Genomic DNA, 13,522 nt, shown 5'->3' with positions numbered 1-13,522 from the left:
CTTGAAACATCACCTGTCCATGATCTCCAGAGATGCTGCCTGATCTGCTGAGTTTTTCCAGCACTGTGTCCTTTTGTATATTAACCTGCAGATGCATTTCCTTGTTTCTACATTCTAAGGACAATGGGGACTGTTGGGGGAGGGGAGCCGGCATGCTTTGTAACTTTGTCGCCGTAGGTGGCTGATATTTGTATACATTGTGTATGCAAGCAAAGAATCTCACTGCCTAGACACATGTGACAATAAAGTATTCCTATTCCTAATTATGCAGTTGGCCTCAATATTGACTTACTTAGCATCTCACACACTTTCCTAAGATAAACTAAAGTTAATGGGTACCAAAACAGCAAAGGCCTTCTTTCCAAACCATATTGATTATTTTCCAGAAGGCCATTCCACAAAATTGTGGAGCTTTGTGGGTGGAAATGGTCAGGTGGTTTACTGCAATATATTTCTTAGTAGGTTACAGTGGTCCAAGACTATAATTTTGACTGAGCAGAATTTATTTTCCTTGCAATTAGCAGGGCTATCATATCCTCTGGGTAACATGGTATTCAAAGAGTCTATGAAATTATTGTGTAGTATTTTGGAATGTTCTAAAGGCCTGCAAACTTTTTTCCATTTCAACCTAATTTGATAAGCAAGATTGTAAAATACTTTCTAGTTAATAATGTGCACTGATTCTTATTGATGTCACTATTCTGTTTCCGTTTCTTTGTCACAGAATTCTTTGCTGAAAATCTGGGAGATTTCTTCATCTTCTTACGAAGATTTGCAGATGACATTCTGGAAACTGCAGGCGATTGCCTAGAACAGGCTCTAAACTTTGTCAGTGTATTCATGGGGAACGTAGAGAGGTAAAAGCTGGGAACTTCTTGAATTTATTAGCAGGCTTTGCACCTTCAGCAATGTACAGGTCTTAGATAGACGTAGATTCTGCATTGGGAATTTTTATGTCAGTGTTACCCTCTCCCATTGATGCACCTAGTGTCAGTAGCACAGCCTTCAGGGAAGTTGGAGCATGGATGGATGATCAATTGTGTTCCTCCTCCTCCATCACAAAAAATATATACTTGGTCATTTCCAGAGGAACAACTCCCGTCTAACAGTGCATTGTTTACATTTCTCTCATTAATAGTCCAAATAATAATAATAATAATATAATATATTTCATTATTCGTCCCACACCGGGGAAATTTACAGTGTTACAGCAGCAAAGTGGATAGCAAGAGAGCAAGAGATCATTCATTATAAATAAAAGATACATAAATTGTCATCAGTTTTCTGTGTGTTCTTAGCTGTTATTGTTGACTCGTCTGCTGGGAGCAGTGCTGGTTGTGCAGTCTCACAGCAACGGGAAGGAAGGACCTCCTATATCTCCTTCACGCACTTGGGGTGAAGGAGTCTGTCACTGAAGGAGCTACTCAGTGCAGTGACAGTGTCCTGCATGGGGTATGAGATATAATTTTGAATTAGAATTCTTACAGCTCTTAAGAATTAGTTTAGTTTAGAGATACAGTGTGGAAACGGGCCCTTTAGCCTACCGGGTCCGCGCTAACCAGCGATCCCCACACACTACTACTATCCTACACACACACACACTAGGGACAATTTACAATTATCCAAGCCATATTAATCTACGAACCTGTACATCTTTGGAGTGTGGGAGGATACCGGAGCTCCCAGAGAAAACCCACGAGGTCACAGGGAGAACGTACAAACTCTGTACAGATGCCCCACATCCACTAGTTTTCCCTTGCCTGTTCTGCTAGTTGGAAACCATGATTGGTCAAAGATGACATATGTTAGCTTTATTAGAGCTGGTGCATGTATGATGATCTGAACGATATCCTGTGATGCCCCCTTGTATAACTCCAGTGTATGGGTACCATTGCTTCCCCAGCGAGTGGCAAATCCCTGGAGCCCATGACGCTGGTGCGTGGTGACTCTTTACATGGTAGTCCAGAAGAGGATTACTATTATTCCACTCTTTTAAATCTTTATTCTGAGTTCTCTGTACCTGGTATTCTGCAGTCTGTTTATTTTTCTCTGTCAGAAGTTATGGGGAGAAGGCAGGAGAATGGGGTTAGGAGGGAGAGATAGATCAGCCATGATTGAATGGCGGAGTAGACTTGATGGGCCGAATGGCCTAATTCTACTCCTATCACTTATGATCTGTTGTACTTGTGTACGTTATGATTTAACTGGAAATCACAAAAAGTTTTACATTATATCTCAGTACATGTGATAATATACCAGTACCAAATTAAGATAAAGCAATGAAACTGCAGAATTGGTCTCCTTCCACTAGAGGGAACTGTAGTTTTCATCTTGTTAATGCCATGCCAATAAGGTTGTTCCCTTGCCTGCCACAGTTACATGATGAAATGTACATCTTCCCACAACTTGGCGTGCCCGATGGATGTGCACTCTTCCCAGACCTGTGGGTTGGCTGAATAAAAGCAGTGTGAGAGAAGAAACATTGAACATAGTTGTTTCAATTAGCTATTTGTGCTCCACAAATTTTTAGAACAAAATTTGCTGATTTGACTTTTTACATTTTTTATTGTTGATCACTGTAGAAAATCCAACACTTATTTCCCCAAGCTTGTTGTGCGGAGCTGAGGCTTGGGCGCTGTTCTATTTTATTTTACAAAATGTTTGGGTGAAAACTGATTCTACACCTGCTCCATGTCCGGGGGAGGAGGGGGGGTGGGGACGACGACACTATTCATAAGTGAAAGGAGCAGAATTAGGCCATTCGGCCCATCAAGTCTACTCCGCCATTCAATCATGGCTGATCTATCTATCCCTCCTAACCCCACTCTCCTGCCTTCTCCCCATAACCTCGGACACATGTATTAATCAAGAATCTATCTATCTCTGCCTTAAATATATCCACTGACGGCCTCCACAGCCATCTGTGGCAAAGAATTCCACAAATTCCACTATTGAGTTAATATAGCATGCAAGCAAAAGATATTTTCTGCTGCGAAGATTGGAGCAGAGTTTCACAAAGATTCTTTCATCTGGAGTATTGGTCATTTTCATCATAAGAATTCAATAAAGTATAAGCTTAGGCGTTTGAAATCTTTTTGTCTTCTTGCACTAGGAAAACCAACCATCAGTGCTTCTCAGGGTTACACACTTTTGAAGCAGAAAATTATAACAGCAGCTTTAAGTGATGAAAGAATACCATATAAAAAATATTGCATTTGAAATCACCAGACTTTAAACCTATTGATGACTCTGGCATATTTTGCCCAATTTCTTCCCCCCATCACATTTACATCATTAATTCTTTTCATTTACAAAATTGTAACATTGAATCGTGTTGAGGGATTTGTGCTGACTGACTGGCTAGCTTCTTTCCTCTGCTTCCTTCAATACCTTAGGATGAAGAACCCTCACTTGCGAGCAAAGCTGGCCGAGGTGCTTGAGGCTGTGATGCCTCACATGGAGCAGGTGCAGAATCCAATGATGAGCAACATGTTTCACCGAGAGCAGGTCTTCGCCTCATTCCGACAGGCATACTATCTCGCTGAAGCACTTATCAAAGTGTTTGTGGACATTGAATTCACAGGTATGCGTGAAATGTTGTAACAGGTAAATGCTTAAGGACCAGTATATATAACTATAGTGATAGTCATATACACCTTTCGTGACTACATACTTTAAAGTACTTCATTAGCTACTAAATATTTTTTCACTTACATCTTGATGTATGAATATCACACCTCCCTCTACTTTCCAGAAAGTTATCGAGGGGAAAAATATTGTCCCTGTTTATCTTTTTTTTCACCAGAGAGCATGGAATTTGCAATTGCCATGGACTGACTACCATTTAATGATTCTATGATACTTTATTGTCACATGTACAGTGAAATGCTTTGTTTTGCATGCAACCCGATAACATCATAAAAACCATATATCAGCAGGGCAGTACACATGTGCTCACCGGTCTTATCTGTTGGCTGCCGCTGCGTGTGGCAGCAGGTCCAGAGAATTCATAAATTCCAGGGAATTTCTAAATAACAACCAATTTCTTGATATGAATATATTTCTATATTGACCACTGTTGCTGACATTTTCTGCCTCCAGGTGATCCACATCAGTTTGAACAAAAATTTAACTACAGGCGACCTATGTATCCTATACTAAAATACATGTGGGGATATGAAAACTACAGGGAAAGCATAAAGGTTTGTCTTACTTTTAACAAGTATTTTTAAGGTATTATTTTCTACACGTCCTCACTCTATATAAATAAATATACTTTGTAACCAGTCCATGGAAAGTATTTTAAGAGAGGTATCTTTTATACTCAACTACAATATTTTCTTTTAATATAATGATGGTAATGTAATTATCCGAACATATGAGTAAATGATTTTATAGTTATTCATTGCAGGCCAGCCAGTTCCCCAGTCTTAATCAGATCCATAGTCAACAGGATACAGCAAGCTTAAAAAGGTTGAATGAGAGTGAAGTAATGAGCATGGGGGGAGGTGGTAGCAAAGTGGTCATGATCATTTTGACTCATTGGGTCTGATTACTAACTTTTGTTTGCAAATGTCAGGTCAGAGGCTTCCTGTTGAAGTGAGGGTGGAAACTTTACATGGCAATAGTGGAAATATATGAAGATTTTTCACTTTGGTGATTTTATGCCAGTGATGCAACAAACACAGCCTGTCAAGTTTCACTTTAAAGTTGTGTTTGTTGGCTTGGAGTCCTTGGGAAAGACTGCATGGTATCGGAGATTTAAAACTCAGCGACACAGTTTAGGTGCATTCTGGAACTGAGGGTAGATGTTCCTGGAGAGTGAGCTGTGCTCTGATCTGCCGTTCCCAACTTTGAATGCTAAAATGTGCCCAAAATGCATCCATCTATATAAGGTGCAACTTCAGATGAAGCAGAGATTCTTTAGATGGTAATGTTGTATTGAAGTAAATTTACAATTTAATACCTGGCAAACCAGGAAAATATATTATTTTGCAATTTTCAAAAACTTGAAATTTCATGCTGTCAGGTACTTTGAAACTGAAGTGTTTCTGCTGTTTTCTCTTGACTTACAGAATTTAGCTGACTACGCATTTGACAACTTGGAGGCAATGAACCCTCCACTTTTTCTCCGATTTCTCAATCTGCTCATCAATGATGCAATCTTTTTGTTGGATGAAGCTATCCAGGTATCTTGTGGCAGAGTTATTTTTGTTTTCATTTTAGTTTTTAAACATACTCTTCTGTTGTCTCCTTCAAAAAAAAGTCAATTATAAAATATATATTAATTAATTTAGTTTTATATTTGTTTTCCCACAACTCCTGAAAATACTGACTCATTGTCATGTACCAGAAGATCTGATTTACTTCTGGGATGTTTCCAGGCTTGATATCCTGAAGAAACAAGGAACCACAGATGCTGGTTTACTAAAAAAGATACAAAGTGCTGTGGTAACAGCGGGTCAGGCTGCATCTCTGGAGAACATGGGGAGGTGACATTTTGGGTTGAATCTGAAATATCACCTATATATATTCTCCAAAGATGCTGCCTGACCCGTTGAGTTAATCCAGCATTTCAAGTCCATTTTTGGTGTTCTTTGTTTGAATGTCTTACAAGAACATTACTGCTGAGACTAACTCTATTTCAGCAAGACATCCACTCAGCAGTTTCAAACCAGGATCTCCTCAGCAGTGATCAGGAGCGGGAACCCTTGCTAATTTTATTCTCCCCTCTCCCTATCTCGGGGACATTGTGGGCAGTGGTTGTTTTTTTGTTTTGGGGGGGGGGGGGGGGAGTTGCAAATAACTAAGAGCATTAGCAAAGAGTTGCATCTGGTGCATTTTGTTCCTGTAATACTGCATAATATATCATATCATATCATATATATACAGCCGGAAACAGGCCTTTTTTCGGCCCTCCAAGTCCGTGCCGCCCAGCGATCCCCGTACATTAACACTATCCTACACCCACTAGGGACAATTTTTACATTTACCCAGCCAATTAACCTACATACCTGTACGTCTTTGGAGTGTGGGAGGAAACCGAAGATCTCGGAGAAAACCCACGCAGGTCACGGGGAGAACGTACAAACTCCTTACAGTGCAGCACCCGTAGTCAGGATCGAACCTGAGTCTCCGGCGCTGCATTCGCTGTAAAGCAGCAACTCTACCGCTGCGCTACCGTGCCGCCCAATATAGATTTATCCAATAACCAAGTGGGGTGATTATAAATATTTGCATTACTGGCAGACTTTTCCTTTGAATTGACTATTCACTAGAAACTTGCATGCAATTGCAAAAGCTACCAGGTGGTAGGATAAGCCTGGAATAATGATGTTTCTATCTCATTAAGCATTTTAGGTTTGACCACTTAAATCTGTAAATTGTAATTTGAGATCTTTTATTCAATTTTATAGTATTTGAGCAAGATTAAGATTCAACAAATTGAGAAGGACCGAGGGGACTGGAATAATTTGGCTTCTGAAACTCGGAGGGAGAAAGAGGGCAACCTTCAGATGTTTGGGCAGTTGGCACGCTTCCACAACATCATGTCCAATGAAACAATTGGAACTTTGGCCTTTCTCACTTCAGGTCAGTGAAATGTCATGTGCAGTAAAAGGGTGTCGGGGGTTATGGGGAGAAGGCAGGAGAGCGGCTGAGAGGGAAAGATAGATCAGTCACGATTGAATGGTGGAGTGGAATTGATGGGATGTGTGACCTAATTCTGCTCCTATCACTTACGAACTTATGAAAAGAAGAATCAATGAAGCATTGGTGTCTGATAGCTCTAAAAGCTGCTGCTTGTGGACTTTAGGGAATTCCAGATGGGGTTAATTCACTTGTACTATTTCTAAACTACTGCATAACAGTATGTCTTCCTCGAAGTAGCATTGCAGCAGGAACATAAGAATAGTTTAAAGCATTCAGCCTATTCTGCCTTTTAATTAGATTATGGAAAATCTGTATCTGAACTCCTTTCATCTGCTGTAACTCTATCTCATTTCATGCCCATATTCTATATAAATAGATCGACCAATACTATGTGTAGGAAAGAACTGCAGATGCTGGTTTAAATCAAAGGTAGACACAAAATGCTGGAGTAACTCAGCGGGACAGGCAGCATCTCTGGAAAGAAGGAATGGGTGACTCTGGAGAAGGGTCTCGAACCGAAACATCACCCATTCCTTCTCTCCAGAGATGCTGCCTGTCCCGCTGAGTTACTTCAGCATTTTGTGTCTACTAATATTATTATCCCCAAATTTGATTATCCGCCTGCATTGAATTAACTGAATTCAGGCATGGCAGCAGGATGTTGCAAATGGCTGTTGTATCCTTTAGCTGTAGACAGGTGGAAAAAAAGCCACCTGTTCCTGCCCACTGTTTGGATACCCTTGTTGGATGAGATTGGGACTGAACTTGGCTGTGGAAGTGTTCTCAAGCAGTCTGTGACAGTTGGACAAAACTGGTCAGTATGCTGAGATTGGTGATTAGTGCCTCTCGAAATCCACTCCCACAAGAATGGAAAGAGACAAAAAATGAAGGAACTTTTTTTAAAACCTCATTCAATTGAAGGAATTTTGTCTGAAGAAGGGTCTCAGTTTATCAGTCTGGAGAAGGTCTCGACCCGAAACGTCACCCATTCCTTCTCTCCAGAGATGCTGCCATTCCCGCTGAGTTACTCCAGCATATTGTGCCTGTCTTCCTTCAGTTGAAATTGGTTTAGTGACCGACCATGCTTTTCTCTGGCAGAAATCAAGGCGTTGTGTGTGCATCCCATCCTTGCTGAGCGGATCATCTCGATGCTGAATTACTTCCTTCAACACTTAGTGGGACCTAAAATGGGTGCCCTCAAAGTCAAGGATTTCAGTGAATTTGACTTTAAGCCTCAACAACTGGTGTCTGACATTTGCACCATCTACTTGAACTTGGGGTAAGTGGTGACAGTTCAATGAAATGTAATTCTCAGAGAATACCTGGAACCTGGTACCAAGAATCAAATATTCCAATTTGATACTTGATTACTAAAAGGCTGACAGATTCATGATAGCAAGGAATCCCATGAAATAGACATGGCACATCCTGTTACAGTATCTTCTCGAGTCTCCTCAGTTTGCTAGTCATTAGGATTCAAGATCAAGAAAAATAGAAAATAATATTACTTTTCCTTTTTTCCCCCCTTTAAATTTCTACATATATTTGACAATTGCTGGTTTTGATTTTCTGTGCACTATTTTAACACACACAATCTTTACTCCAGTCACTTTAAATTAGATGGGCAGGGATTTCAGTTTGTGTAGAAATTCCAGTGTTACAAAGAGCACTAAAAACACCTGCAATTGCACAGGTATCTGACCTCTGAAGTGTGATTTGTAACCAGCCAGTGGGAGGTAAAGGTAGAAGTAAAGCAGAATGACTATTCAAACACATGATCATCATTAGAATCTTCAACAAGAGCTGGTATGCATGGCACTGATGGGATTTGCAATTACCACCTTTATTTTGAGTGTGATGGGATGTCCTGCTTTTAAATTCATTAGTTTGCATGTCTTAATCCATGTCTGGATTTAGTTTTCATTATTTCTCAAGCATGCAGTTACAATACGTTTTTAACTTTCCCTTGATATTTGAGGTGTAAATTTATTTGGTTGCCTTAATGTTTAATTGAGGACTCTCCACTTCTCTTCCTCCATCAGAGTGAAAGAGGTTTTCTGTGCCACAGTGCCGAAGGATGGGCGCTCCTATTCTCCGATGTTATTTGCACAGACTGTGAGGGTATTGAAAAAGATCAATAAGCCCGGCAACGTGATCATGGCATTCAGTGAACTGGCGGACAAAATAAAGGTAGGTGCACTGTTATCAACTTGGCATGTATTTACATAGCTTCATTCACAGTGAATCACAAAGATTTTTAAAAGTCTTGAAGGCGATAATGATATGTCTAGTGGATGCAGAGCCTTAGGGATCCCCGTCGTCATTCGAATGACATTGCAGTAGCGATAGAAAATGCCATGCTGCAATACGTCAGGTCTTAGACTTATTGGCTCTCATGCATTCGTCGTTAACTACTGATACAGGAAACAGAACATGGTTTTCTGTAGGATTCTAAGTAACACTATATTCCGCGTGGTTTCATTGTACTCATTAATAAATGTGTTAGTGTGTGGGGATCGCTGGTCGGCGCAGACTCGGCCCTGTTTCCACGCCGTAACTCTAAAGTAAACTAAAGCTTTCCACAGATGCTGCCTGACTTGCTAAATGTTTACAGCATTTTCTGTTATTTCACTCTTGGCTCCATTGTCTTCAATCAGCCACTCCAATATTGAAAATAAAATGGAGGGATGTTTGCTGTGGTACTAACTTGACCAGCAATGACGTTTGATCTGCTCATCAGTCTCTTGCAGACCTGCAGCAGCAAGAAGAGGAGACATTTGTCGATGCGCCAGATGAATTCCTCGACCCTATAATGAGCACACTGATGTCGGATCCAGTTATACTGCCCTCCTCCCGGGTCACAGTGGACAGGTCAACCATAGCCAGGCACCTCCTCAGGTAAGGCATTTTCATCTGCACGGCCCACAGTTGATGACTGTATTTTAAAGAATGGATTTCATTTTCAATAACTGTTGATTTTCCTTTTTTATTTTTTGCTTTAGTGACCAAACTGACCCTTTCAACCGTAGCCCGCTCACAATGGATCAGATCAAAGCAAACTTGGAAATAAGAGAGAAAATTCAGCAATGGCTAACGGAAAGAAAACGACAGAAGGATCAAAATGAGCAGACATAGAATGATAAAGCAAATAAAACAAATGAAGTGTGCAGTTGTGGAACATTTACTGCTGTCTATAGCTGCCTGTGTACAAGGACTATCCAGGGACTTAATGGCATATCTTAATCCATCTTCACAACTCTTGTTCAGTACCAATCAATTTAACGGAATGTTCTTGTAGCTGTGCAAGAGTCTGGCCCAGCACAGTTTCACTTTTGCTCTTAAGCAGCCGACTGCCAGCATTAGCAAGTAGTGTTCGATGTTTTCCTGTTGAGTTGGCTGACTGGAAATCAGTACTTGGAGAAGGCCTGAAACATAAGTCAAAGAGTGAGGAGTTCATGGCTAACAGAATGGCTGTTTGAGTTGATGTATTTAGTGACCTTGAAATTATGCTGTGCAGTATTTATCTTCAAGCATTATTTATGCGTCTATGAAATTCTTTTTCCAGCTGTTTCAATGGGCCTGTTAACTTATTCTATGGGTTGGAGAGTCCACTTAAATAGCAGAAAAAGGAGTTTGATAGTTACTGCAGCATAACATCATTCCCAGGCCTGTGTTTTTATTTCTCTTAATTTATCGGAATCACATTTTTTAAGACATTGACTGGATGCTTACTTATCCAGCTAGAAAAGCTTTATAGGGGTGTAAAGTGGGAAGCAACTAATATAATGCACCAGCATTGGTGAACATGGTCTTTATAATCTGCATGCCTCAAGACTAATGCCATTGTACATTTTCTGTAAAATTAACCTACAGTTGAACGTGGATAACTTCTGACATGATGCTTAAATTGTTTGAAAAAACTCGACTGGTACTGCACCTTGCATGCCAGGGTTTCCATTAAGGAACATCTAAAAATCCTTTTTATGATGTCCATTTGTGTGGTTGAATCCCTCCAAACATTGGCGTGTTCCAATGCAACTGTTAGTACTGCTCGCTGGAACCCAACCCCATAACGCCTGTGGAACAATGTGTTAAGTGTACAGAAACAAATCAATTATAATTGCAAGTCAACAGATACTTAATATAATTTGCAGAGGATCAATAATTTTGTTTAAACTAACTCTGCTCCCAGACACATGAGCCCAATGATAACTGAATTTCTGGAATTCAGCTGCCCCACCCCATTGGATTCCCTTTTGAAAAGTGAGGTATTGTACAAAAACCCTCCAGCTCCTGAATTGGCTTTGTCCACTTAATAATACTGTTTCCATTCTACAATGCTTTCTCACCCTAAGACCACAATATAAAGAAGGCTCAAGGCTTGTTGTGTCTGTTAGTGAATTTCAACAGTTTTCTAACCAAAAATGCAGTTCATGTGCAAGATGATTTTTTTCTTTGCAGATTTCTGTGCTATCTCTTTCTCTTCCTGCTCATTGATCTGAAAGATTGTGCTATCATTGACTGCTTATCTCCAAGTCGTCAGTTGACTCTGTCCCATTTCATCAATGAGGAAGGGAGTTAGTTCTGCAAGTTTATACTGGGATAAGTGAACATCACCTAGATTATACTGGGTTAATGCAAAGAATGCCATCGGAGGATTGAATGCCCAACTTTATGGAAACGTTACCAGTCAATGTCAGGTTTATGGTTGTTGAATTTTTTTTTCCCAAATAAACAGCAACATGATTCTAAACCTTGAGCAGTGGGTCTAAAGGAATGGCTAAGGTTATTTAATATATTTAGTGTTCTTTATATTTTAAAGTGCTATAGATTTGTCATGAGAGTAACACAAAATAATGTTTTTTTCCAAATGTTTTTGTGTATTTAGTGGTACTTGGGTGGTGGTGTGCAGTTATGAGCCAGAGCTGAAGAATGTTGATTCTACAGGCTGCAAAACACTGGCCTTGCCTTGATTACTTGATTCTTAATTTACGCACACAAATTTAAAACCCACTGCCCCAATTATTGCCTTAAAACGCCACTTTCAGGCTGCCACAGTCCATATGTTCTGATAAGGTAGGGCACACTGACCTCCCTATTTTTGGGGGTCTTTGAAGGAAAATTTGTGAAGATTTTCCATCAGGCTTTTTATCCTTTCTCTTCGTCTCATATTGTTTGACAGTTTTCCGTTTTTCTATGGAGATTTGTGGAGATGGAGATTGGAAAAACCACAAAATACAACTACTTGATTCATTATTTTCATCTGTAGAGGAACTCTTGATTGCTGCAAGATTAAAGTAGCCTTTATTGTCAAAGAGAACTTGATCTTGTTTTACCCTCATTTGGTTAAAAAGCAAATGCAATAAATTTGCACTACTTCAGTTAACTGAGCATGAACCTTTGTTTCCGTGATGTCTGCATTTGTGCTGTATACATCTAGAGGCATCTTGCTGGGTCAATGGTGTCCGATAAAAGGTCGTTGACCTGAAATGTTAACTTTGGCTCTCTCTCCACAGGTACTTTCTGACTGGCTGAGTTCTTTCAGCATTTTCCATTTTGTTCCTGGTTTCCTGTCTGCAGTATTTTGCTTTTGGGATATTTCTAATTGCCTGCGAACATTGTTTGAATAGAGAAGAGTGTGACATCTGTTCATTTGAATTTGTGAGATTTAAACAATCATAGAGATGTTTTCACAGGAAGTTTATTCATAGTGTACAAGCTCCTTTCCTCTAAGATTTGAATTGTACATGGATGAGCTATTTTTCAACAACTTTTCCACATCTGCATCCTTGTTTTCAATAGCTCATTCACTGTTCTGGAGTTGACAGGATGTTGAATGAAAGACTGGGTTTAAGACTCCTGACGTGACTGCGTTAGTTCAGAGATGTAGTTGCTTGTTATGTTTTGGAATTTTGATACCCTAATTTCTTATAGACTGCAGATACTGAGGTTGGGATACAGGAAGACTGTGGGCTGAAGAATCACCATTGTTAATCATCTTCATGCTGATGTGAAGACCATTATATTAATTATTCATAAGATAAACAGGTTATTGTTGGTCATTTCAGTAAAACCCACCAATTCCTTTGAAAAATTAGGGCATACGCACAGAAATGCTTTAAATTTACATGTAAGTCACGAAATAATTCATAAATTGAAGCCATTGTACATTAAAAACTTGATTCAATATCAGAATGCCAAAGTAGATCAATATTGTTTTCACACTTTGTGCATTATTTATGCTTCCCGTCACTACCTCCTCAAGCATGACTCATCCTGTGGAAGGACAGTAGGGTTGGTGTTGTGTTCTTGTCTCTGTTGCCATTGTAGCTATGAATAAGTGATCTGCTTCACTGCTGGAGCCTCTGGGAGGGTGGAATGGTTCACCAACAGACCAAGTGTGGAGCAGCACTGTGCTCTCTGCAGGATGGGAATTGGGAATCCATCCCACCAGTATGCTGTGGCACCCTACAGTGCCTGCACCTGACCATTAGATGAGTAAAGAATGAAAGTTCCATTTCAAATGTACCAGGTGGGAGAGTGACCCGACTGCAAGCTGAGCTCCTCGCGTCCCAACATCGTAAAGGCAGGGCCAAGTGGACAGAAAGGGAGCTGCAGTTACTGCCATCTTTCAGTAATTGTTTATATGAAGGAATGGTAAACGTGCACAATTATAAGCTTTTTTTGTGTCAAATCCAAGCATATATAGTCCCAAAGGCCATGAACAAGCCAACTGAAGCTTGCTGGAATCATTCAGGGACATTTTAAAAATCCTGCTTTACCTCTAGTGATGGAACCCAGCGCACTGTGCTTTTCTCATGCCAGTCTCTTACATATCCTCACGGTGCTGGCTCGAAGGGCCGTATGGCCT

The 13,522-nt window shown here is 40.2% G+C and overlaps 1 protein-coding gene across 1 annotated transcript in view; it reads left to right on the top strand.

The window, feature by feature from the left end:
- ube4a (ubiquitination factor E4A (UFD2 homolog, yeast)) overlaps positions 1–12,829 on the top strand; it is a 41,366-nt gene extending 28,537 nt beyond the window's left edge. The window contains exons 12-20 of the mRNA XM_078426513.1: positions 725–857; positions 3,396–3,583; positions 4,102–4,202; positions 5,076–5,189; positions 6,417–6,591; positions 7,750–7,930; positions 8,694–8,841; positions 9,392–9,549; positions 9,654–12,829. Of these exons, the coding sequence (XP_078282639.1) occupies positions 725–857; positions 3,396–3,583; positions 4,102–4,202; positions 5,076–5,189; positions 6,417–6,591; positions 7,750–7,930; positions 8,694–8,841; positions 9,392–9,549; positions 9,654–9,786 (1,331 nt within the window). The 3' untranslated portion in view covers positions 9,787–12,829. The remainder of the gene's footprint in view (positions 1–724; positions 858–3,395; positions 3,584–4,101; positions 4,203–5,075; positions 5,190–6,416; positions 6,592–7,749; positions 7,931–8,693; positions 8,842–9,391; positions 9,550–9,653) is intronic.
- Positions 12,830–13,522: the final 693 nt, after the last annotated feature.

This window comes from Rhinoraja longicauda, chromosome 32 (genome assembly GCF_053455715.1).
Source record: "Rhinoraja longicauda isolate Sanriku21f chromosome 32, sRhiLon1.1, whole genome shotgun sequence".
Taxonomy (NCBI): Eukaryota; Metazoa; Chordata; class Chondrichthyes; order Rajiformes; family Arhynchobatidae; genus Rhinoraja; species Rhinoraja longicauda.
The sequence above is the reverse complement of the archived record's forward strand: the minus strand, read 5'-3'. Positions and strand labels throughout refer to the sequence as shown.